General features: G+C 54.9%; 2 protein-coding genes across 3 annotated transcripts in view; both read right to left on the bottom strand.

Annotated features, from left to right (window-relative positions):
* The window catches only part of LOC140912448 (coronin-1B), a 29,142-nt gene extending 22,234 nt beyond the window's left edge, over positions 1–6,908 (bottom strand). Inside the window, exons 1-6 of one of the 2 annotated variants that reach the window (XM_073346859.1) lie at positions 6,717–6,908; positions 4,482–4,684; positions 3,834–3,956; positions 3,454–3,583; positions 830–1,011; positions 217–336 (exon numbers count right to left, since the gene is read on the bottom strand). In XM_073346859.1, the coding sequence (XP_073202960.1) occupies positions 217–336; positions 830–1,011; positions 3,454–3,583; positions 3,834–3,956; positions 4,482–4,682 (756 nt within the window). In that variant the 5' untranslated portion in view covers positions 4,683–4,684; positions 6,717–6,908. The remainder of the gene's footprint in view (positions 1–216; positions 337–829; positions 1,012–3,453; positions 3,584–3,833; positions 3,957–4,481; positions 4,685–6,716) is intronic. The other variant, XM_073346860.1, reaches the window with a different exon arrangement.
* Positions 6,909–7,544: 636 nt separating this feature from the next.
* Positions 7,545–15,073, bottom strand: GPR152 (G protein-coupled receptor 152). The gene is made up of 2 exons (XM_073350588.1): positions 14,991–15,073; positions 7,545–11,027 (listed from the first exon to the last, which is right to left on the bottom strand). The coding sequence occupies exon 2, from the start codon at positions 10,978–10,980 to the stop codon at positions 10,024–10,026; it is 957 nt and encodes a 318-aa protein (XP_073206689.1). The 5' UTR covers positions 10,981–11,027; positions 14,991–15,073; the 3' UTR covers positions 7,545–10,023.
* Between the last annotated feature and the right edge of the window lie 10,407 nt (positions 15,074–25,480).

Consider the following 25,480-nt stretch of genomic DNA (forward strand, 5'->3'; position numbering starts at 1 on the left):
CAAGTGGATGTGGGCGGGCAAGACTGGCTCCTGGCCTTGCTGGTAGTGGGAGATCCTGGGTCAGCAATCCAGGGCCTTGCAGGGAGGCCAGGACATCACTACTCCGCACTGGGGCGGTGCCATGCAGCCCTGTTGGGGGCAAACTGGCATACCTCCCATCCCAGGGGACCCTCCTGGGCACGCCTGCCCCCTGTATCCCCAAAGCCCCCAGCTCACCGGGTCCCAGAGCGCCAGCTGCCGCTCGCTCATGCGGCTGAAGCCTGTGGTGAAGATCTTGCCATCAGCCAGGAAGATGGCACGCATGGGCCGCGCTCCCTCGTGTGCACGCTCCTTCTCCTGGAGGAGTAGGGGAAGGACAGCAGGGTGAGGGACGGACTGACACACTGCCCCCCTCCCAACCACTAGCTTCCCCACCCCCACGCCAAGTGCTGCATGGCAAGAAGGGTCCTGGGGCCGCCACCACCCCCCTGGAACTTCAACTCCACTGGGGTAAAGGAGTCAGGTTCACACCCCCCCCACCCACCAGGCGGAAGGGACAAACTTACCCCCACATCAGCACTGATGGGAGCAGCTGGTGCCTTTAAATACCCCCCACTCCCCAGATCAGACTTCTAACACCCTGCCCCCACGCCAGGGCACCTCTGGGCCCCACACTCAGCCAGGGGGCAGAATGGGTCTGCAGAGCACAGGAGGGGAGGGGAACCCATGCAATGCTGCCAGGATAGGGAAGAACCCAGGGGCCATCATTTGGAGCTGGGGGTCTGGGGTCCAGGGTGGGTCTGTCCCACCATCTGCAGCCCATGCTGGGGGGCCCCAGAGGGGTCCGTACCGCCACGACCACCCCTCGGCGGGGATCCACGATGCGCACGCTCTTGTCCTTGCAGGCGGAGCAGAAGAGGCTCCCGTTGTGGCTCCAGCTGACGTTGTAGATGAGGTCGGGGTGCATGCTGTCCAGGTGGTACAGCTCCTCGGCCGTGCCCACGTTCCACACGATCACCACGTTATCACAGCCTGGGGGGACTGGTCCATCACACCCTGACCCCGAGGGACAGCTCCCTCAACCCTCCACTCCCTACCCCCAGCTCCTTGGCCATGCCCACGTTTCACATGATCACCACGTTATCACAGCCTGGGGGGACCAGTCACAGAATCATAGAATATCAGGGTTGGAAGGGACCTCAGGAGGTCATTAGTCCAACCCCCTGCTCAAAGCAGGACTAGCACCAACTAAATCATCCCAGCCAGGGCTTGGTCAAGCCTAATCTTAAAAATCTCAAAGGAAGGAGATTCCAACACCTCCCTAGGTAATGCATTCCCGTGCTTCCCCACTCTCCTAGTGAAAAAGTTTTTCCTAATATGCAATCTAAACTTCCCCCACTGCAACTGGAGACCATTACTCCTTGTTCTGTCATCAGCTACCACTGAGAACAGTCTAGATCCATGCTCTTTGGAACCCCCTTTCAGGTAGTTGAAAGCAGCTATCCAATCCCCCCTCATTCTTCTCTTCTACAGACTAAACAATCCCAGTTCCCTCAGCCTCTCCTCGTAAGTCAGCCCATCACACCCCGACCCCGAGAGACAACTCCCCCAACCCCTCGGCTATGCCCACGTTCCACACGATCACCACATTATCACAGCGGGGGGGTGGTGGTGGTGGTAGAGAAGGGGGTAATCCCCCTTGCCCCTCCCCACTCCAGATAGTATAAGAATGGCCACTGGGTCAGACCAATGGTCCATCTAGCCCAGTATCCTAGCCATGGCCAGATGCTTCAGAGGGACTGAACAGAACAGGGAAATTATTGAGGCGTCCATCCCCTGTCATCCAGTGCCAGCTTCTGGCACTCAGAGGTTTAGGGACACTCTGAGCATGGGGTTGTGTCCCTGACTGTCTTGGCTAATAGCCATTGATGGACCTATACTTTTGGCCTTCACACCATCTCCTGGCAATGAGTTCCACAGGTTTGACTGCGTTGTGTGAAGCACTTCCTTATGTTTGTTTTAAACCTGCTACCTCTTAATTTCACTGGGTGACCACTGGCTCTTGTGTTATGTGAAGGAGTTGGTAACACTTCCCGATTCTCCACACCATTAATGATTTAATAGACCACTATCATATCCCCCCTTAGCTATCTCTTTTCGATCTCTCCTTATATGGAAGCTGGTCCAGATTCCTCATTATTTTTGTTGCCTTTCTCTGTATCTTTCCCATTTCTAATATTTTTTTTTGGAATGGGGAGACCAGAGCTGCACGCAGTATTTGTAGTGTGGACATACCACGGATTTAAATCGAGGCGTTATGATATTTTCTGTCTTATTATCTATCCCTTTCCTAATGGTTCCTGATAATCTGTTTGCTTTTTTTGACTGCTGCTGCACATTGAGTGGATGTTTTCAGAGAACTATCCACAATGACCCCAAGATCTCTCTCGAGTGGTAACAGCTAATTTAGACCCTGTCATTTTGTATGTATAGTTAATATGTTTCCCAATGGGCGTTACTTTGCATTTATCAACATTGAATTTCATCTGCCATTTTGTTGCCCAGTCAGCCAGTTTTGAGAGATCCCTTTGTAACTCTTCCCAGTCTGCCTGAGACTTAACTATCTTGAGTAATGTTGTATTATCTGCACACTTTGCCACCTCAGTTTCTCTTTTTCTAGGTTTCAGAGCAGCAGCCGTGTTAGTCTGTATTCGCAAAAAGAAAAGGAGGACTTGTGGCACCTTAGAGACGAACCAATTTATTTGAGCATAAGCTTTTGTGAGCTACAGCTCACTTCATCGGATGCATCCGATGCTGTAGCTCACGAAAGCTCATGCTCAAATAAATTGGTTCATCTCTAAGGTGCCACACGTCCTCCTTTGCTTTTTTTCCAGATCACTTATGAACATGCTGAACAGCACTGGACACAGTACAGATGCATGGAGGGCCCTGCTGCTCAGTGTTCTTCACCGTGAAAACTGACCATTTATTCCTACCCTTTACTTCCTCTCTTTTAACCAGTTCCAGATCCATGAGAGGACCTTCCCTCTTATCCCATGACTGCTCAGTTTGCTTAGGAGCCTTTGGTGAGAGACTTCTGACAAAGGCTTTCTGAAAGTTCAAGTCCACTAGACCACCCTTATCCACGATTGTTGACACCCCAGCCCCTAAGAATTCTAGTAGATTGGTGAGGCATCATTTCCATTTACAAAAAACGTGTTGACTCTCCCCAACATATCGTGCTCATCTATGCATCTGATAATCCTGCCCTTTACTAATTTGCTTGGGATTGAAGTTAGGTTTATTGCTTCAGAGCCATTTAAAACCAAAGCAAACAAACAAACAAGGCTTTACATTAACTATTCACCAGTCATCTGGTACAGAGCCCTCCACATATAGCCCCGTCTGCCCCCCTGCCAGGACCCTGCCCTGCCCCCGCCCCCCCCCAGAATCATGGGGAGGGGGAGGCTGTACCTGCGCTGAGGAGGACATTGCGGGCGGTCGGGTGCCAGGTGACGATGCCCACGCGCTTCGAGTGCCCCTCCAGGGCTACCACAGGCTCTGTCAAGGGCTGTGTTAGTCCATTCTCTGGGATCTGCCAGACCTGTCAGGGCACATAGGTTAGAGGGGGGCCTGTGCCCCCCCCAGAGAGCCCACCCCACTGTGCCCCCTCACCCCATCAGAGAACCTTCTTGGCTGACACAGGGCATCTGCTCCACCTGCCACCATGGGCATGCCCTGACACACATGGGGAGGAGAGAGATTGCTAATTACACCAAATCCAGACAGAGCTGGCTGCCCCTGCCCCAACCCCTTCCCCCACATACGGCCACCCCTGCACCCAGCCCTCTCACCATGACGGTGCAGTCCTCAGAGCCGCTGGCGATGACATGGTCACTGTGCGGGCACCAGTCGATGTCCAGGACAGGGCCCGTGTGCCCACACACCGTGGGGTATGACTTATCAATGCGCCCTGTCTGGGGGGAGAAGGGGCAGAGTCACAGGAGATTCCTCCCCAATCTACAGCCGGAGCCCCTCCGTCCTGACCCGCATTCCCCTGCTATTCGAGCTGTTGGCTCCCCCCACAGCTCTGCCAATGCCCCTCCGTCCCAACCCGCAGCTCCCTTCTATCCCAGCCCTGGGCTCCTCCTATATACACTTGCAATCCTGTTGATTTTGGGTGTGTGTGTGTGTGTGTGTGTGTGTAGGGGCATATTTTCAGGGATGCACATGTGATGCAGTTGAGAACAAACTCATTACATCTGTGAACTACAAAATTCCAGGACATCACCTTCCCAACTACACTGTCCCCCTTATTGCCAGGTGGAAGCAGCACCGGGGGGGGGGGGGGGGGAAATAGACCCTCACACAGACCCATTCTCTACCCCAAGGCTAACCACAGCTCTCCCCATTCCCATCTCGCCTGAGGCTCAAAGCACATTAGTATCACCAGTGCAATGAGCTGGTAGGACTCAGCTCCTGCCCCCCGCTACCCCAGTCACCTTGAGCACTGGTAGCACCATAAAGGCTCCTCCCCCACTGGCCTCCACGATCACAGCCACGAACTTGGGGTTGACAGTACAGAAGCTGCTGTCCCAGGTGACACGGGAGACGCGGATGTCATCATAGCACTGGTCGTTCTTGACGGGCTGCCCGAAGACATGGCGGAACTTGCTCTGACGCACAACCTTCCGGAACGACATGGCTGGGGGGGCAAGAGTCAGAGAGGCCAGGCCTGAAATGCAGCGACTTCTTGGGTGGGACACGCTAGCTGATTTAATACGCACAGGACCCCTCATCCAACGCTGAGTGGCAGCTGTCTCTGCGGTGGAGCGCAACTGCTTTATATACAGGATCCCTTGCTCAATGCCAGGATGCAACTGCCTCAGGGTTGGAGCATGGCAGCTGTAACTGCACAGCCATGTTATACAAGAGTTTAGGGCAGGAAGTGAACGAAGTATTCAGTGCCACAGCATGGCGGGATTGGGAAGTGGAGACAAGGTCTCCTAGAAACTGCTGCTGGAGCCTTGTGCGGGCTGTAGGGGCTGGCTCCCCCCTGACTCTGATCTGCAGGATGTCGGGGAAACATCAATCCTACCACTTGGGGCACAGCCAGGAGCATGAGGCTCATGGGAAAGGGCAAGACCTCCCCACAAAATAACCCAGAATTCCTCCCTTATCAGCCCGAGCTTCGCAGGACAAAGGGGCCTGTTGGGTTCGGGCTGAAACCCAGCCTTCCAGGGGCTCTGTTTACAAGGTGAAGCCCTCAACCAGCTCCCCCATTCAATGAGCCAAGCATCATCTTTAGGTTTGCGGGCAAAGGGCTCAGACACGCTGTCCTTAGCACAAACAGACATGGGTCCCTTCACAGCCCCCTGGTTAAATTCCAATCTTGGTGAAGGAGGTGTTTTTGGGGGGGAGAGGGTCATTCCCCCTGGCTAGATCACCCTCTGCTGGGGGCTTCTCAGCAAGATGCTGATGCAGAGGAAGATGGTCCAGGGGTTTCCAGGGTCACAGCCTATGTCCCCCCCACCCCATTTCAGATCACACAAACCAAACACCCCTCTTGGACAGCATTCTCATCTAAATGCCCAGGGTGCCCAATGGGCCATGGGGGTGGGTGTCCCTGCTCAGAGTATTGGGCTCACAGCACTCTAGAGTGGGTGGGTGAGGGCAGGATCATTAGCCCCAATGGATCAGGAAACTGAGGCAAGAGAGGGTCTGGCCTGAAGGCCTCCTGTGCCTAGGGGCAGAACAAAAGGTAGGATACAGGACCTGGGTGAGGAAATCAACAGGGATGGCGGGGTGGTATTTCCCATTGCACAGAGGCTACATGAGCAAGGGGGGGATTTGATAGCAGCCTTCAACTACCTGAAGGGGGGTTTTAAAGAGGATGGAGCTCGGTTGTTCTCAGTGGTGGCAGATGACATAACAAGGAGCAATGATCTCAAGTTGCAGTGGGGGAGGTCTAGGTTGGATATTAGGAAACACTATTTCACTAGGAGGGTGGTGAAGCACTGGAATGGGTTCCCCAGGGAGCTGGTGGAATCTCCATCCTTAGAGGTTTTTAAGGTCAGGCTTGACAAAGCCCTGGCTGGGATGATTTAGTTGGGATTGGTCCTGATTTGAGCAGGGGGTTGGACTAGATGACCTCCTGAGGTCCCTTCCAACCCTGATATTCTTTGATTGGGGGTCAGATGCCATGGGGATGGGCAAATGCAGCTCAGACCCCCCACACACACGTTCAACAGCCCCCCTAAAAAGAGGGGTCAGCTTGGCCCCAGAACCACCCAGGGGTGAGGCCCCAGGCAGGATCACTCCGGATTCAGCCTGGGGGAAGCCCGGCCCCGCACTTCTCGAGCAGGGGGGGATCACTCCCGATTCCCACCCGGAGCAGAAACCGATGCCCTGGGAATCAGACACGCCCCAGAGCCAGCCGGGCGGGGGCGGGGGCACATCTTAGAGACGGGAGGGCAAAATGCCATGAACTCTGCTCAGGGCAGAGGGCCGAAACTGAAGGTGGGGCGGGGGGGGGGGTGGGAAGCACACTGTAACCTGCCCCCCGATTTCACCATTTCCCCGCAGGATTTTCATTTCCCACTTCCCCGTACACCCCGCCGCACGGACACCAACGCCGGCGGCCCGGCCCGGCCCGGCCCGGAGCGTGAGCGAGGCCCCCCCAGCCCGGGGCTGGGCCCCCCAACCCCGGCGCCCCCCCACCAGGGGGCCGCACTCACCGGCCGTGCTGGCGCTGGCGCTGGCGGTCGGGGCCGCTGCCGGGCGGATGGAGGCGCCGCGCCGGGCCGGCAGGAAGTAGCGGGGGAGGCCGCTCCCTTCACCTGCGTGGGCCGGGCCGGGCCAGGCCTGGGACTGGCTGCGCCGAGATCGGCCCGCCCCGGGCCGCGGGGGGGTCAGCTCCAGGGTGGGGATGGGCCAGCGGGGGGAGGGGGGAAATGGGGATGGGCCAACATGGGGGGATGGGCCAAAGGGGGTTGGGGGGCGGGGAATGGGGATGGGCCAACGGGGGGGATGGGCCAGGACCGGGAGTGATGGGTCACATGGATGGGCCAGTTCAGGGGAGCCAGAGGGAGGTGAGGATGGATCCTGTCATCTCAAAAAGAACAGGAGGACTTGTGGCACCTTAGAGACTAACCAATTTATTTGAGCATGAGCTTTCGTGAGCTACAGCTCACTTCACCGGATGCACGCCTGTCATCTCAGACACCCATGCGGGGCTGGGCCTGACTGCTGTGACCCCCCTCCCGGGGACTGAGGAGATGGAGCACCCCCTTCTGGGCTCCCCCGGTCAAACCAGCGGGAGAGAGAGGCCAGCGGGTGGCGGGGTCTGGCTGGCTCCCGGGACCAGGGAATGGGACATGGGGCCTTTCCCTCTGGCAGCGGAGGCCCTGATCTGGCCCCAGGGCGGGAGACTGGCTGGCTCAGCGGGGCAAGGAATGGGACACGGGGCTTTTCCCCTCCAGGGGACACCAGCTCCCATCCAGATATATGGCTCTCCATGCCCCTTTGCAGGGGTCCCCAAAGAAGCACAGAACGCCCTCTCCAGGAACACATTTAATAAAACCAGAGGACAAGCGACATCACACAAACACACATGTGTGGGGCTGGGGAGGGCGCTGAGTGTGCAGGACGTACGGCCACAGGTCTGTCTCAGCACCCCTCGCGGAGCCTGGGCCAACAGAGGGCAGACCCGCAGTGGGCTGTCAGACATGCTCCCCGGGCCAGGATGTTCCTCTCATGGGGTGACAGCAGCTTTAACACTTCCCTGTCCCTAGCTGGACTGGCGCAGCGGCCTTAGAGCAGAGCAAAAGCTTGCTAGCATATGGGGTGCAGCAGGTAGCCAAGCAGCATCTGTACAGGCCACCCCAAGCCACATGGCCACCAAATCCACTGGTGCTGGACATGGCAGCACAGCAAATACAATGGGTGATCACACTCTCCTTGCAGCCCAGAAGGCACACACAGATGAGGTCCCCACCCTAACCTGGCACCGCTGGGTAAAAGGAGCCCTGAGAGGGGCCCGTAAAGAATCAGCAACTGCGACTGTAGGAGGTGACCAGTGGCCTGTGGGGGCAGAATGCGGCCCCAAGGAGGGGAGTGGAATCGGACTGAGGGGAGCTATTGTCACTCAGGCTCGTTCTGCCTGGTGCTCTGCTCTTGCTGGGGTGCCTGGGCCTTCGCTACAGCTTGCTGGGCCTGCTCCATCTGTAGCTAACAGAGCAGGGGCAAGTTCCTGAGCGGTAGCTGCGTTAGTCTGAATCAGCAGAAACAAGGAGGAGTCCTTGTGGCACCTTAGAGACAAACTGATTGGGGCATAAGCTTTCGTGGGCTAAAACCCACGTCATCAGATGCAGGGAGTGAAAAATACAATAAGCAGAATATATATTATAGCACATGAAAAGATGGGAGTTGCCTTACCAAGTGGGGGGGGGGTCAGTGCTAACGAGCCAATTCAATTAAGGTGGAAGTGGCCTATTCTCAACAGTTGACAAGAAGGGGTGAATACCAAGGGAGGGAAAATTACTTTTTGTAGTGACCCATCCACTCCCAGAGCAGGGGGATTAGTTCAAGCAGTAGAGGCTTATGTTTTTAGCTCCCTAGGTCACGGGTTCAATCACTTCTGCCAGTGGCCTGCGTGGGAAAGGGGAGTTCTTGTCCTGCTTCCTCATTCTTCACTCCAGGAATGAATTTGCAGCTCCTCTCTCTTCCTACTGGGGTCACTGGGCAGATACACACTAACTGGGGTCTGGATCCCAAGGCCCCGGATGGATCCCCCTTTTGCTATGCACTTAGCTCCCTGGAAATGTGGGCGTGCCCCTGGCTGGGGGTAGGAGAAAATCACTTCCCCCTCCAACACCTTGTGATGCAGCTTTCAGCCCCCTACCTCTGTGTCAGTGTGGCTGAGATTACTCAGCAGGGGGAACCCTTCTCCCCTTGATCCCCCATGTCCCTACCTGCGGTCACTCACCTGAGAGCCCCTAGGCTGACATGAGCTCAGCGCATCTCCAGGGCACCGCTTCTACCCCACTCCCTCCTGATGAGGGCAAAAGGTGGCTCTGAGTCCCTAGCAGGAGGTGCTGGTGGGCAGCCAGGCCCACACACTGGACACCCTGCTGGAGGCAACTGAGGAGGAGCTGTGTGTGTGTGGCCCCCCACAGCTCAGAAGGTCAGAATTAAAGAACCACAGGCCCAAGGGGTCAGAATTAAAGCCGTGGGGTGTGGCCCTCTATGGGGTGTCCTGCCCCCATGAAGCGGTAGGGGGGAGCAGTACCTGCCCCCTGGTGGGTGTGGGAAGGTGGGGATCCCCAAGGCAGCCCCATGGCCTTAATTCTGACCATTCAGGTGTGTGGTTCTAATTCCATCCCCCGCATACACCTGGACTGCAGCTTCTGTGTCATAGTCATGTGTGCGAAGAGGAGACTGGGCCTGCTTTCTGCAGGTCAGAATGGTCAGGCTGCAGGGGCCCTAGGGGACAGAGTTAGGGGGGCACCTGTACCCTCAGTGCTGGGTAGCTAGCTGTAGTGTGCAGAACAGCCACTGTATTAAAACACAGTGATCTGGGAGGCACACCTAAAGGCAAGATTGCCAGGCACAAATAGTCCCAAAGGGGCAGAGTCCCCTTCCCCGCAGTGTTTCCTGGCACCTATGGGTTGGCAGCTGCAGCCACGTCAGTGTTTACATTGCCTTGCCTAGGGCCTGGTGTTCCCAGGTCATTGACCTGCACGTGGAGCTGGGCCTGGTTTGCATCTGCTGAGGATCTGTCTCCGCTGGAGCTTGTCTAGGTTGGGAAAATATGGGGGCAAACTGGGCCTTAGCACTGGTGTGACTTCCCCTGGTGGCTACCTGGAGCTGGTTGTCCCTGACCAAGCCCCACCTTGTATCCATTTACATAGTAAACCTACAATTGTGCACAGACCCCCCTCCTTGTGGCCGGGCCCTGTCAGGGGAGCCAGTGACCACTCAACTGGTGACTGGAGCTGTGCCAGAGCAGGGGCTGGGCCATGGAGCTTAGCCTTGCTGGCAGGGCTAGGCTGAGAAGGACTTGCTGGGTGTGTCCCCAGGACTCTTCCCTTGCTCCTTGGTGAGGGCCATGGCAAGGGAGGAGGTTGTGTAGCGGCTGCAGCCCATGCAGACGTTGGAGCCGAAGAAGATGTAGATGAGAGGATTGATGCTGCTGTTGAGGTTGATCAGGTAGCCGAAGTAGACCATGAAGGGGAAGATGCGACTGTTGAACTCCTCGTGCTCCCAGGAGGCCAGGAAGAGCAGCTGGATGATCTGGAAAGGGAGGTTGAGCAGCACATAGGCCGACAGGGTGGCGGCCACGATGCGGTAGAACTGGCTGGGGGGCCGAGTGTGGCGCCGGAAGGTGCGGGCCAAGGTGGCAGCATGGGTGATCACCATGATGGTGAAGGGGAAGAGTCCCTCTAGCAGCACCTCCAGGAGGCGCAGGGGCCATTCGTATTTGCCTCGGATGTTGCTGCAGGCGAGCACGCCGTCCGGCCACAGGACGACGTCGGCGAAGATAAAGCCCTTGATGCTGAGCAGGGCGGCCACCAGCCAGGCACCAAGGCAGATGTAGCTGGAGAGACACAGGGGGCGGTGGCAGTGGTACCAGAGGGGCAGCAGCACCAGCAGGCAGCGGTCCACGCTGAGGGCGGCCAGCAGGAAGAGGCTGCAGTGGTAGCTCAAGTCATAGAGGAAGTGGCGCAGGCGGCACATGGGGGCGCCCAGCACCCAGCTGTCGCCCTGCAGGGTCTCCATGATCTGCGTGACCGTGACGGAGAGGAAGAGGAAGTCAGAGGTGGCAAGGCTTAGGATGAAGACGGACAGGCCCCGGCGCTGCAGCCGCCACCCTGTCAGCCAGATGATGAAGGTGTTGGCTGGCAGCCCGATGCCCAGCGTGCCGATCAGGAAGGCTGCCTGCCATGATGCCGGTATAAAGGGTTCCGTCCCATTGGCGTGCGAGGTGTTAAATGGCTCCATCCACCCCTCCAAGCAGTCTCAGCATGGGCAGCACCAGGCGGGCCAGCCTGCCAATGGAAGGGACATGGAAGGAATCAGGGCAGGGCCTCTCACCCAGCCATTGCCCCTAGGACATGGGCACTGCCAGCTTCCTCTCCTGCAGGGGAAGCATGGTCCAGTGGCTAGAGCACCAGGTGGAGACCTAGTTCTGCCACTGGCCTGGGTGACCTTAAGCAAATAACTTCCCCCTGGTGCCTCAGTTTCCCTTCATCACTCTGAGTCTATATACCTTGACAGCTCTTTGCAGGAGGGCCTGTCTCTCACAGGCTCTCCAAGTGCTAGGAACAGTAATCACACCCTTGTCTCCAGGGGGAATTTTCCCCAACTCACTGTCAGGGAGAGGCTGGCACATGTTCTGAGAAGGGAGTGTTGGGGGTGGGGGAGGTCAGGACTCCTGGGTCCTATTCCTGGCTGCTTCATTAAAGCCAGCTGCTCCTGTCATGGATCCTGTATAGCTTTGGCACCACAGGGGTTTCTGTCCAACAGTGCCACCCTTGTTGCTCTGATGCCTGTGGGATTAGCTGGTTTGCCAGTCCCTTTGGGGTCCCTACAGAGTAGCAGTCGGGATTAGGAATGCTTGTCAATAGCATCGTGCTAGCACTCCAGCTGAGATCTGCACCCCACTGAACCAGGCACTGTGCAGATGGCCAGTCCCTGCCCTTAAAAACCTCTCAATCTAAACAATGCAGACAGACACAGTTGGAGAGGGGAAACTGAGGCACAGAGAGGTGGGAAATGACTTACCCGAGATCACCCACTGATTTGGTGGCAGAGATGGCAATGGAGCCCTGCCCTCTTGAGTCCTGATCCACTGGGCTGCTTTGCCAACCCACAGCCCTCTCTTTGTGGTACTCAAATAGCCATGTTGGCCCAAATTGCTCCCTGGCCAGCAGAGGTTGTCCTAGCCTAGGGACGTTGCAGCCTGTCTTATTTTGGCTGGGGGCTGATGTGAAAAGGTTCCAACTGGAGCATAGCTGCCTGGCTGTACAGCCACACAGATAGCTGTAAATGCATTACCCACGGGATATGTCCCCCCGGGGATCCCAGGGAGATGCTCACTCAAAGCAGCCATGCTCCCATAGGATGATGGCACTGTGAATGGGTCCTGTCGAACTCCCTGCCACTGCACATATGGAACCCTGGGCCTCACTGTGTGCAGAGCCTAGTTTGGAGACTCAGTTTCTCCTCAGTGCCTCCTTCCATGTTTAGACAGACTCATGTCTGCCGGCCTGGCAGCTGATCGAGGTATTTCTCCCCAAGGCAGTGACTGATCTTTCTAATCTGAACCCCTCGGAGGCCCTGTATCCCAGCAGTGGGGGGAGACCCCTCTGGATCTCTCTAGCTCTCGGCGGCAGCGAGATTGTACATGCTGGATTCTGGTTATGGGGTGTAGAAATCATTTGTCCTTCTTTCTCTCCATGGTATGATAAAAGAGCTGATTTAGAGAGTGTTACTACAGGCTGCAGAGCTGAAATCACTGATACCTAGGTTTAAGTATTAGACCAGGGATGGCCAACCTCCATCGGGGTAGGCCAGGTACAGTTCTGCTGTCCTAGGTTCACACAACAAGGATAACAACCCTTTATTACTCCTGCCCCAATAACAAGGAGACTGCGGATCCAACACTAGCCACAAATGATCATTTGCACAAGCAATCCCATCATGCTGAGCACCAAGGCAGGGTGGGTGTGCCCATGCAAACGAGATCTGCTTCTGAACTCTTTTTCCACAGTTCACCACTAGATGTCAGGGGAGAGCTCATTCAGACTCTGCTTACATCTGCTTTGCTTGAGCCTGTAAATAACTCCCTTATTTCTTTCCTAGTTGATAAACCTTTAGATAGTTTACTATAGGGCGTTGTCTTTGGTGTAAGACCTACGGTACCAATTGATCTGGGGTAAGTGACCAGTCTCTTGGGACTGGGAGCAACCTGTGATTTTTGGTGTTAGTGACCATTTATCACTAAGCCCAGTTTGTCCGAGTGGCAAGATAGAGTGGAGAGTCTGAGGGACTGTCTGTGACTCCGAGGTAAGACTGGTATAGTGATCCAGGAGACTACATCTGGAACTTGGCTGGTGAAATCTAATGATAGACACTCCACCAGTTTGGGGTGTCTGCTCTGTGTTTGACAGCCTGCCCTGAGGTTGGCACTCACAGTCTCATAAGCCATTCCAGACAGCGTGATGGGGAAGCTGGGCTTGTGGCTGAGACACTGGGACCCAGGAGATCTGGCTTCAATGCCTGCCTCTCTCACAGGCAACCATAGGGAATGATGAGCCGTCCTTTGTCTAGTTAAGCCATGAGCTCTTTGGGGCAGGGAGTGTCTCTCACCCTGTGCAGCCCCTGGCACAGCGGGGCCCTGATCTGAGACCTGCCCTAGGTGTGCCAGGCTGTGGAGCCTCAGGGCTGCTCTAATTACCTCAAAGCTGGACAGTACAGAATGGTTCTGACCCCTCCCTCCCTCCCACTGGGGGCAGCATAGACCAGCATAGACCAGGGATTGGCCCAGTGAGGGGGTGCCCAGGGTATGGAGAACAGAGAGACCTCGCCACTAACAGTGAGCAAACAGTGGTGTTAGGAGTGGGGGGAGGGTGTGGTCAGGACTCCTGGGTCCTCTCCCCAGCTCTGCTGCTTATGTGCGGGATGAGCACTGTGCATCAGTTTCCCCCTCTGGACAGCAGGGGCTGCCCTGCCCCTGTGCTGAGTGAGGTCTCCTGTGCCCGCAGTGGGAGGCCTGCAGCAGCAGGAGGCACAAGCTTCTGGATGGGGAGGGTGCCAAAGGGTGGCTTGCAGGGGTTCCCCATCTCGGGGCGGGGCCACCTTCCTGAGCCAGAGCAGGAGGGGTCGGGATGGGGATTCCTCTCCCACATCTCGCTGTCCCTTTCCCTCGGTCTGCGGCTGGGTCCGCTCTCCCCGCACCCACTCTCAGCCCATCCTGCTTCTCCCAGAGAGAGGGTGGGGCAGATCTGATTGGCATTGCAGCTGCTGCTGAGGGCACCAGCCCCGGCTACCCAGCGCCCGCTCATTCCTCACTGCATCTGGGTGGAGGGCCCATCTGTGCCAGGCCTGGGGACCGCTTCTTGCCATCTGCCCCCCCACCCCCAGCTCACAGAACATGCCCTGGAGGCCTCACCCTATGCCCTATCAGAGCCGCCCCATGGAAGTTACTGGGGTTAATGACCCCTTAGCACCTCCCCGATACCCCTGCAGGGGGGCAATCAGGAACCCAGACCCTACTGCTCCCCTCCTCTGGGAAAGGGGGCCAGCTCAGCAGACGGTTTGCCCAGGAGGGTGGCTGCTATCCATCCCTGCACCCACACCAGTCATTGTCCCCCTGTGCTGCCTGCCTGCCCTGTTCCAGGGTCACTCCATGGGGAATCAGGCCCCATAACTGCCCCTGGGGAAACGGACAGGACTGGAGGGGGTAGGGATGGAGTGGCAGGGAGAAAGAGAGACTCTGCCTAGAGCCAGGGAGGGAAGGGATGGCTCCCTCTGACCACCACGGCACACAGCCACAGCCTGGTGGGCATGGACATTGCCATGACACGCAGCTCATGGCACTGGGGCTTGGGCTCTGCCCCCAGTGCCCCTCTGCCCAGACTGGCACCAAAGGGCTGAGACCCAGAAGAACTTGTCTCCTGGGCCAGGGCTCTCCCCAAGTCCTGACTCTGAGGCTGGGAGAAGATATTTTCCCCCCTGATGCTGGCACGGAGCCAAGTGCCCACCGATGCCAAGATGCACCGTCCAGCCTAGAGATGGAGACCATGGGCAGGGCCACCTGGGCATCAGTCACACAGTCTCTGGTCATGGCCAGCCTGTCAGAGCAGGACCAGGCTGCAGAGCCAGCCAGGCAGGGTCTGGTGCCAGCTAATTAGTGCCATTCATGAAGCGTTAGTCTCAATGCCCCCCTGCAAGCTGCCACCAAAGGCTGGGAGGTCACCCACGGGAAGGGGGGATAAAGTAGGACCTACCCGAAGTGTCTGCAGTGAGATTCAGGCAGGGGTTAGGATGAAGCGAGCCCCCGCCTGGTGTCCAATCGCTGCCCCGTCTCTGGAGACGGATGAGAGCCAGTAGGAGCAGGAAGCTGATTTATACTGGTGGCAAGGGAGGAAGCAGCAGGGGAGGGGTGGGGGTATGATGCAAGCCAGTGGGGTGGGGAGGCAGATATCATTCAACCGGGGGCAGTCCAGCTAGCGCTTGCTGCAGCCCGACTCCAGGCCCCAGCCCCAAGCCACAGACCCCTTGGGACCAATTGGATTGGGAAGAGATGACATCCGGCCTTAGAGCCTGTCCTCACCTGCTCAGCTAGCTTCATCCATGGCTGCAGACTCCGTCAAGTGAAAGCCCAAGGATGGCCCCTGTGGACAGGACAGGGCACCTGCCAGCCCGGGGTGGGGAATTCACGGGGTTAGGAGTGCGTGTCAGCAGGGACAGGCTGTTGGGACCAAGTGCCTTGGCTGGGAGAGTTGGGGAATAACATGAGTTAAGAGGCAGCGTGGCCTAGTGGATAGAGCACTGGACTGGGAGCCAGGAGACCTGCTCTTCCCAAGGCCTACTGGGTAAATATGATCAAGTCACTTCCCTGCCCTGCACCTCAGTTTCCTCTCCCGCCCTGTTTCTGGCTGGTCTGTTTAGACTATAAGCTCTTTGGGGCAGTGGTTGTGTCTCACAGGATGGCTGGACCCAGCACGGGGGTGGGGACTGATCTCAGATGGATCCTGGAAGTGCTGCCGGTCTGCTGCCCCCTCCTCTCCTCTCCTTTGGGGGTCCTGAGGGAGGTGAGTTAAGATTTGCTGCCCAGCTCTGTCTGTGTCATGTAGCAGGCATGTGGTTAGACAAAACTGCGGACCAGCGAGAGTGGGAAACCGCAGCTGCAAATGCTGTCCGGCTACAAAGCCTAGGGCAAAATCAGGGCGGAAGGTTTTCATCAGCTGCCAGGGGTCGACTCCAGGTGATCAGTGTGGGGTTAAACAAAGGATCTGGCCCTGGCCCGGGGAGCACAGTGATCTGAACTGTGGGCCAAGAGCAAAGGGAGAAAAGGAGGAGAAAAAACATGTTGCTCAGCAACCAGTGATGGAGAGAGGCCGGCCGAGTTGGGGTTTTTGGGGGAGGAAAATGTGGGTTTGGGTTAAAGGAAGAGGGAGCATTTCTGAGAATCAGATCCCAGTGGGGAACAGGTGGGTTTGTGAATTGAGCAATCAAAGGGCAGCTCAGCCCACAGGACCCTCGATTAGTGCCTGTTAGACACCGCAGCTGCAGGCGGGGGGACAGCAGTGCAATGAGACCAGGTTTGTCCTAGAGTTTGCTCCACCCCCCAGTATTTGGGGCCTTGCAGGGTTATTTCCAACTGCATTTCCGTGGTGCAGTCCTGTTTATCTACTGAATACTCCCACACAGTCCTGTGCCCCTGCACCAACAGGAACAATCAGCCGCTGATCGTTTCCTTGCTCAGAAATCCTGAAGCCTGCCTCTCCAGCTGGTCCTGTGCCCCAAGGAGCTCAGCCCGTCATGGCTACGCTCACAACTCCTTGCAGGGCCATGAATGTAGGGCTGGGGCAGGAGGTTGGGGTGTGGGAGGGAGTGCAGTGTGTAGGAAGGGGCTCAGGGCAAGGGGTTGGGGCAGAGGAGGGGTGTGGAGTGTATGAGGGGGCTCAGGAAAAGGTGTTGGGGTACAGGAGGGGCTGCACAGTGTGGGAGGGGGCTCAGGAAAAGGTGTTGGGGTACAGGAGGGGCTGCACAGTGTGGGAGGGGGCTCAGGGCAGTGGTGCAGGGAGGGGTGCAGAGTGTGGGAGGGGGCTCAGGGCAGGGGCTTGGGGTGCAGGAGGGATGAGGGGTGTGGTAGGGGGCTCAGGGCAGGGGGTTGGGGTGCAGGAGTGGTGTGGGGTGCGGCAGGGGGTTGGGATGCAGGCAGGGGGCTCAGGACAGGGGGTTGGGGTGCAGGAGGGGTTCAGGCTCTGGCCAGGTGCCACTTACCTGGAGCGGCTCCAGGGTGGCAGTGGCGTGCACCAGGGCCAGGGCAGGCTCCCTGCCTGCCTGCCCTGTCCCCGGGCCCGTGCCACTCTGGGAAGTGGACAGCGCCATGTCCCTGTAGCCCCTGGGGGAAGGAGGACAGCAGGCTCTGCGTGCTGCTCTCTCCTGTGGGTACCTCCCCCGAAGCTCCCAATGGCCGCGGTTCCCCATTCCTGGCCAATGGGAGCTGCGGGGGTAGGTACCCACAGGCCAGGGCAGCGTTTGGAGTCTGCTGCCCCCCTTCCCCCAGGGGCCTCATGGACGTGGTGCTGGCCACTTCTGGGAGCAGCGCGGGGCCTGCGGCACCACAGGAGTGGCAATCCCGCGGACCAGATCCAAAGGCCTGAGCGGCTAGATCCAGCCCGCAGGCCGTAGTTTGCTCACTCCTGCCCTAGCCCCTGCGTTTGCTGTCAATCCCAGCCAGGGAAACCCTTTCAACCACACAGCTTAACTCAGTTCAGGCTCTTTCTGGTGGCTGATTGCCTTGGGTGGTGGCTTCTATTGTCTCCAGTTATCATGACATAAAAGGGTAAGTGACAATCAGGGTCAAGACACCCCAGCGGGGATCTAAACCTCAAAGAATAAGCAATTGAATCAACTGGTTGCCTACAATATCACTGTACTTATAAAAGTGTAGTGAGTAAGGTCTTTTAGGAAAGCCGGGGACACCCTGGTGTTTAATATAACTGTGAGATGTCTGTGTGACACTCTATGGAATGTGGGTAACCATTTATAATATTATCAATGCCAGTATCACAAAATTGCAATGAATCTTATACCGGATAGGCGATGTAAGTGATCAGAGGAAAAGGTACAATTTGTTAAATATGATAAGCTTGTTTGTATGTATGTATCATCTTTGTATCGTGCGGGCAAATATGTGTGCTATATTGATATCTCAAACTTGTGGTGTATATCTGGGTGACACTCCCAGACAGATTTGCATCAGGACTATCCAACCTGCTTGATGGCCCATCAAGCCTATGAGTCAGCAGGACATGTAGGGACATGCCTGTGGACAGGGAACTGCAAATACTTTTCCATGCCTATATGCTGTGAGCTTGTGTTTGGGACAAAGGATGTACAAGCCACATAACAAAGGATATAAAAAGGCAGCTGCATCACATCCATTTTGTTTTCAATCCTGCGTCTCACCTCTGGAGCCACTTCTCTACAAACTGAAGTTTTGGACAAAGGACTGATAGACCCATCCAAGCTTTGGATGTGTTCCAGAGGGACTTTACAAGTCAGCAAACTCACCAATGCTGCTAAGAACCTGATACATGGACTCTGAAGTCATATGTATGTATCTGATTTCTTTGACCATTTAACAACTCTCTTCTCGTTCTTTTCTTTTATAATAAAACCTTTAGTTTTAGACACTAAAGGATTGGCTGGCAGCATGGTATTTTGGGTAAGATCCAAACTAGTATTGATCTGGTAATGCAGCTTGCCCTTTCGGGATCAGAAGAACATTTTGTATAATGAATAAAGTTTTAAGTAACTTCTCGCTTTACCAGATCTATGTGCTGGTTGGGAGCCAAAGAACTGGAATGCAATAAAGGGGGCTGTGTGATTTCTTTTTTTCAGCTTCTTGATAACCAGTGTGGGGGATCAGGAGCAGTTTGTGACTGGTTGGTGAATCTAACATCACTGTTAACCATCAGTTTTGGCTGTCTGCCCTGACCCTGGCATTTTCAGTTTGGGCTACCCTGGGCACCTTGGGTCACAGTCTGTAATATCCCTGCATGCTGAATCATGGATACTCACGGACATTAAGCTTTAAAGTCTGTGACCAAACAAAGGGAGAAACAGATTTCCCCCCAGGCAGGCAGGGAAGGCAGCTGTCTCCCTGTCCTTAATAGACACAGGGCACTCTGGACCCTAAACAATGGAAGCCCCAATTACATATGAGACAGCAGGGGGATGGGAAATCCAAAGGAAGACACACACAGCAGGGGAGAAAATCCTCCAAAGAATACTTGTAAAATGTCTACTGGACTAGAAAAAGAAGGGGAGAGACCTCCTAGTTATCCATCACTTTGGGGACGTAGGGTAAAGCGCCTTTAGAGCCTGTGAAAGCTGGAGCTGCTAGCTTGTGGGGCTAGAGATGCTGGCAACCTGGTGTGAGTAAGAAAACTCCTTAGACAAAGATTGTGACTGGCTAAAACAAAGGTTTGGACCCTAGGAAGCGGGTTTGGTTTAGTTTTTTTGTACCCATGCCCTGTCTTTTCCTCTTGTGTAGTATCACTTAAAGCAGGGCTCCCAAACTTTTTCCCCTGATGCCCACCGGTACAACTGCAATAGGCATGGTGACATGTGTGGGGGGCATGTGGGGTCACGTTTCCCCTCCTTGGTTTGCTGCTTGGCTTGTACTGAGCAGGCTCATGCAGACTGAGCATGCTCAGTGACACTGCTGAAACTGGCTGCTCTCATGCTCCCCCCCCCCACACCATTATCAGGCATGGGCCCTCTCTCCCTGCAGCTCACTTATTAGCACTTCTCAAGTGAAATTATGAGTGTTAATTATTACTTTCACACTGTAATTCAGGGATCGGCAACCTTTGGCACGCAGCCCATCAGGGAAATCCGCTGGTGGGCTGGGACGATTTGTTTACCTGCTGCGTCTGCAGGTTTGGCTGATCGCAGCTCCCACTGGCCTCGGTTCGCCGTTCCAGGCCAATGGGGGCTACGGGAAGCAGCGACAACACATCCCTCGGACCATGCCGCTTCCCGTAGCCCCCATTGGCCTGGAACGGTGAACTGCAGCCAGTGGGAGCTGTGATGGGCCAAACCTGTGGACGCTGCAGGTAAACAAACCGTCCCGGCCCGCCAGCGGATTTCCCTGAAGGGATGCATGCCAAAGGATGCTGATCCCTGCTGTAACTAAACCATGTACCTGTTTCCTCTTCATTTGAACGCAAGCACTTGTAATGAGAGAAGTCCCTAGTAATATGCCTCTGAGAAATGCGTCAAGATCTTTGAAACCAGTTTAGTCAACTACACTTTAAAAAAAACAGTTGAGTGCAGAATGTGGTGTTCAAACAGGACAAACACAAGTTTGTACCAAACTGAACAATAAGCAACCAAACAATGTTAACAACATGGTTAACAAAACACATTGTGTAATTATTTGTTGATTTTTAAAACAAAAGCGTTGTCCAACTCTGCACACTAGAAGGTGTGCTCAATTTTTTTTAGTGTGTAAGTAAAGACCCAGCCCTTCTCTCTGCTAATTAGAAAAGAATCAAATATTGTCAATAAAAGTAAAAAATAACTCACGGACCAGGAGTCTTCTTAATAGGATGGACGTGCCAGTCTCTCCTCGCATAGGTTTTTTCAGCCAGGGACGTGGGTTAGTGAGGCTCAACCTGATTGCCTCTTCAATTTTCAGCATTGCTTGGTCACCTTTTTGATAGCTGCTGGTGCTGAAAATCCAGCTTCACTAAAACATGTTGTTGCACCAGGAAGGAGAACAGGCTAAGGATGCCCCATCCTGGCAAGAGATGGATGGCTGGGGAGGGAACCCTGCAATGGAGGGGGTGGGTGGCTCCTAGCACGGACAGCAGAGATGGGAGGGGGGAAGAAGACAGGTCAGTGCCCTGGGGAAGGGGATACCTGATCCCTCCCCCCACCCACTGCAAAACATCACACCCACACCCTGACGCTGGCAACCGAGATGGAGGGGACAGCTTGGTGCATGAGTAGGGGGATCCCCGATTCTCCCCACTGCAAAATAGCCACTCCCCATCCCTGCTACCTGCAAGCCAGATGCTGAGGAAGGGAGGAGGAAACCTTCCAGCTGCACCTCTGCTGCTCCTCCGACTCCAGCTTCCCACCCCAAAAAATCCCTTTCTTCTAGGCAGTCCCCCTCAAACTCCCCCCCACATGGTCTTTAGGCAGCCTCTGTCAGGCAGGGCAGGTGGATGGAGCTGTGTGCCCTGGAGTTGTGCTGAAGGGCCAGGGTGTTTGGAGGGGGAGAAATGCCCCTACATGCCCCATCCCCCATCTCCACCCTTGCCGGCAGACCTCCCGGGACTGTGTCGCATCCCACAGAGTGGGAACCCCTGACTTAACCCTCTGTTCTTTAACTTAATCTTTGTTTTCCCATAAACCATCTCAGGGCTATTGTACCAATGTAGATGTGAGTCACAGAATCATAGAAGATTAGGGTTGGAAGAGACCTCAGGAAGTCATCTAGTCCAACACCCTGCTCAAAGCAGGACCGATCCCCAATTAAATCATCCCAGCCAGGGCTTGGTCAAGCCTGACCTTAAAAACCTCTAAGGAAGGAGATTCCACCACCTCCCTAGGTAACGCATTCCAGTGCTTCACCACCCTCCGAATGAAAAAGTTTTTTCCTAATATCCAACCTAGACGTCCCCCACTGCAACTTGAGACCATTGCTCCTTGTTCTGTCATCTGCTACCACTGAGAACAGCTGAGCTCCATCCTCTTTGGAACCCCCTTTCAGGTAGTTGAAGGCAGCTATCAAATCCCCCCTCACTCTTCTCTTCCGCAGACTAAACAAGCCCAGTTCCTGCAGCCTCTCCTCATAAGTCATGTGCCCCAGCCTCCTAATCATTTTCGTTGCCCTCCGCTGGACTCTCTCCAATTTGTCCACATCATTTCTTTAGTGGGGGGCCCAGAACTGGATGCAGTACTCCAGATGTGGCCTCATCAGTGCTGAATAGGGGGGAATAATCACTTCCCTCGATCTGCTGGCAAAGCTCATACTAATGCAGCCCAATATGCCATTAGCCTTCTTGGCAACAAGGACACACTGCTGACTCATATCCAGCTTCTCATCCACTGTAATCCCCAGGTCCTTTTCTGCAGAACTGCTGCTTAGCCAGTTTGTCCCCAGCCTGTAGCGGTGCATGGGATTCTTCCTTCCTAAGTGCAGGACTCTGCACTTGTCCTTGTTGAACTTAATTAGATTTCTTTTGGCCCAATCTTCCAATTTTTCTAGGTCACTGTGGACACCTAGGTACCTACCTCTCCCCACAGCTTAGTGTCATCCGCGAACTTACTGAGGGTGCAATTCATCCCATATCCAGATCATTAATGAAGATGTTGAACAAAACTGGCCCCCGGACCGACCCTTCGGGCACTCTGTTTGATACTGGCTGCCAACTAGATATTGAGCGGTTGATCACTACCTGTTGAGTCCGACAATCTAGCCAGCTTTCTATCCACCTTATAGTCCATTCATCCAGTCCATACTCTTTAACTTGCTGGCAAGAATACTGTGGGAGACCGTGTCAAAAGCTTTGCTAAAGTCAAGATATATCACATCCAACGCTTTCCCCTCATCCACAGAGCCAGTTGTCTCATCACAGAAGGCAATCAGGTTGGTCAGGCATGACTTGCCCTTGGTTAATCCATGTTGACTGTTCCTGATCACCTTCCTCTCCTCCAAGTGCTTCAAAATGGTTTCTTTGAGGACCTGCTCCATGATTTTATAGTCCCCAGCTAACCTATCCATGATTTTATAGTTCTATAGTTTTATAGCTGTTGCACTGATTGTTACCAGCAAGGCAAGGTTTGGACTGGCAGCCTCTCAACAAGTTTGCTGGTAGAGCAGACAGGCTGGGAGATGACACATGGTCTCATTGCCAGAAAAGCTCACTGTTGCTGAGGAAGAGGGGTAACACAATGATTCTCAGTTCTGGGTGTATTTAAATACTCCTGCCATTAAGCCACTTAGCAGCAATAGAAAAAGCTAACAGAATGTTAGGAACTATTAAAAAAGGAAAGATAATGAGACAGAACTAAGTCAAATATGATGAGGATTACTGAAAATCTTATTCATCATATAAAAAAGTTGTACCAATCCCAAGGACTGAGATCCCAGTCCTGACTGGACCACCTTGAATATAAACACTGGACTATAACCTATGGACTAATTCTGAAAGAACTCTTTGCAACTACAAAGCTCACCATCTCTGCTATGAATTGGAATCTCAAGAACTGTACTCATGTCTGTATGTATACTGATCTTTTAACCATACTCTCTTTTCTTTTTTAATAAATTTTAGTTTAGTTAATAAGAATTGGCTGTAGCAGGTATTTGGGTAAGAGCTGGAATATACATTAACCTGGGAAGTAATGTGTCTGATCCTTTGGGATTGGTAGAACATTTTTATATGATGAATAAGATTTTCAGAAATCCTCATCATACCTGACTTTGGGTCTCTAGGTGGAGGCCTGAGGCTGGGTTACTTTAAGGGAACTGTGTTGTTGGCTTCTGGGTAACCAGTGAGGTATTATAGAAGCTGTTTTGTGCTGGTTTGGTAAATCTAAGTATTGGAATATCCACCAGCTTTGGGGATTGTCTGCCCCATTCTTTGCAGTTCACCCTAATTCAGTTGGCTCCCCTGGGACTCTGGTCATAGCCCCTCTCCCTAGCCAGACCATCTGGCATCTCCTACCCCAGTCAAAAATTCAACTCAACAGAAAAAGCCAAGATCTGTTAAGTCCAGATAACCGGGGCTGTGAACAGCTTAGCAGCCACCTAGAACAAGTACTAGCAGGGTTTATCAGATGTGCAAGAGGAAGGAGCCCCACAACACCCTGGCTTTATCTGTTACTGGTTTCCCCTTATTACTGTGGCTCGGAGGGGAATATGCTAAGCTCAGGAGAGAGGGTAGCTGCCACCCGAGATAGTAAGGCAGCAGCTCCTTATCGGGCATCTGCAGAGTAAGGGACCCCATGGGCACAGATCCAGAACCCTCTGGGGCCTCCAGCCAGGAAACCGTGGGCATGATGAGACCAGAGCAGACAGCAAGGTGAGGGAGGCTCGCTAGACCCCAACTGCAATATGCTAAGCCCTACCCTACTGGAAGGGCCAGGCTGATAGTAGTATCTAGTGCAGTGGTTCTCAACTCACACACAGCCACAGCCCATGTGACATCCTCCAGGCCATACAGATAGTATATATGTTGTGTGGAAGTGGTCCACATAACACCTAGAGAGCTGTATATGTGGTCCATGATGGTAAATAGGTTGAGAACCACTGATCTAGTGAGCTACTTGCCATACCCACAGCAGCCCTGGCTCCCTCTGTGCAGCTGGAGAACTGAGGCCTAGAGAGATACAGGGACCTACCCAAGGTCCCACAGGGAGTTTTTGGCTGAGCTGGGCTTGAACCCAGGCCTCCTGAAGCCCAATCTTCTGCCGTAATCCCCAGGGCACAGTTAGACCCCAGCTGAGAGGTTCTTGCAGGGTTGGCCCCATCACCCAGGGAGGTCTGTTGCTGAGGGGTGCGAGCTCTGGGCTGGGGCAGGGGGTTTGGGTGCAGAAGGGGTGAGGAGTTGAGTTCTGGGAGGAAGTTTGGGTGCGGAGTGCAGGCTCGGGGCCAGGACAGGGGTTTGGGGTGCAGGAGGGGTGTAGGTGGGCGGTGCTTACCTCGGGCGGCATGGCTCCCAAAGTGACCGGCACTCACTCCCCTCTGGCAGCGGCTCCTAGGTGCGGGCGGGGAGGTGCCGGGGGGTCTCCGCATGCCGCTGCCCTCAGGCGCCACCCCTGCATCTCCCATTGGCCACAGTTCCCAGCCAATGGGAGCTGCGGAGTTGGCACTCGGGGCGGGGCAGCACATGAAGACACCCCCCAACCCCAGGGGCCACAGGGATGTGCCAGCTGCTTCCGGAAGCAGCGCGGCATGGAGGGAGGGAGGCAGAGCAGGCAGAGAGCTGCCTTAGCCCTGCTGCTGGCACGTCTCTGCACACCCCTTGGGGGAGGGGGGCAGCGGGTCTCCGTGTGCTGCCTGGGGCGTGCAGAGACATGCCAGGATCCAGCCACTTCCAGGAGCGGCGTGGGGCCACCGGCCATGGCATGCAGGCAGCCTGCCTGCCTGAGCCCTGCTGCACCGCTAGGGCAGGTTGTCAGATAAGATTTGTCCTGCATTTTGGGAGCCCCCTATTGTTGGGGGCCCCATGCCACCGCATGGGTTGTTTCATGGTAAATCCACTCCTGCAGCTCATTAAACACAGTCTGGGGAGGTGGGGCCTGAGAGAGATCCTGCCCCCTCCTTGCTCCAGGACCCCCTGAACCCCGTAGTGAGAATGCTGTGGGGCTGTGGGGAAGAGGATGTCCCCTTAGAGAGGATGTGCAGGAGGCCCTGGTTATACCCATTGCTTGTGTCAGGGCACTGATTCAAAGCTGCACAACACAGAGGCACCCAGAGTTACAGGGCAGGGGGTGACAAAACCCCTTACTGATCTGGATTGAACCCCCAAGTGTCACACTTGTGTAGTCAAACAAGATTTACACACACAGCTTGCTATCTGACTGGGGTTTGCACTTCAAGCACTGGTAAAATCCATGGTGTTCCCACACCTTGAATACTGCGTGCAGGTCTGGTCACTCCATCCCAAAAACGATGTTAGAATTGGGAAATGTACAGAGAAGGGCAACAAAAATGATAAGGGGTCTAGAACAGCTTCCGTAT

This window comes from Lepidochelys kempii, chromosome 6, assembly GCF_965140265.1.
Source record: "Lepidochelys kempii isolate rLepKem1 chromosome 6, rLepKem1.hap2, whole genome shotgun sequence".
NCBI classification, from domain to species: domain Eukaryota; kingdom Metazoa; phylum Chordata; order Testudines; family Cheloniidae; genus Lepidochelys; species Lepidochelys kempii.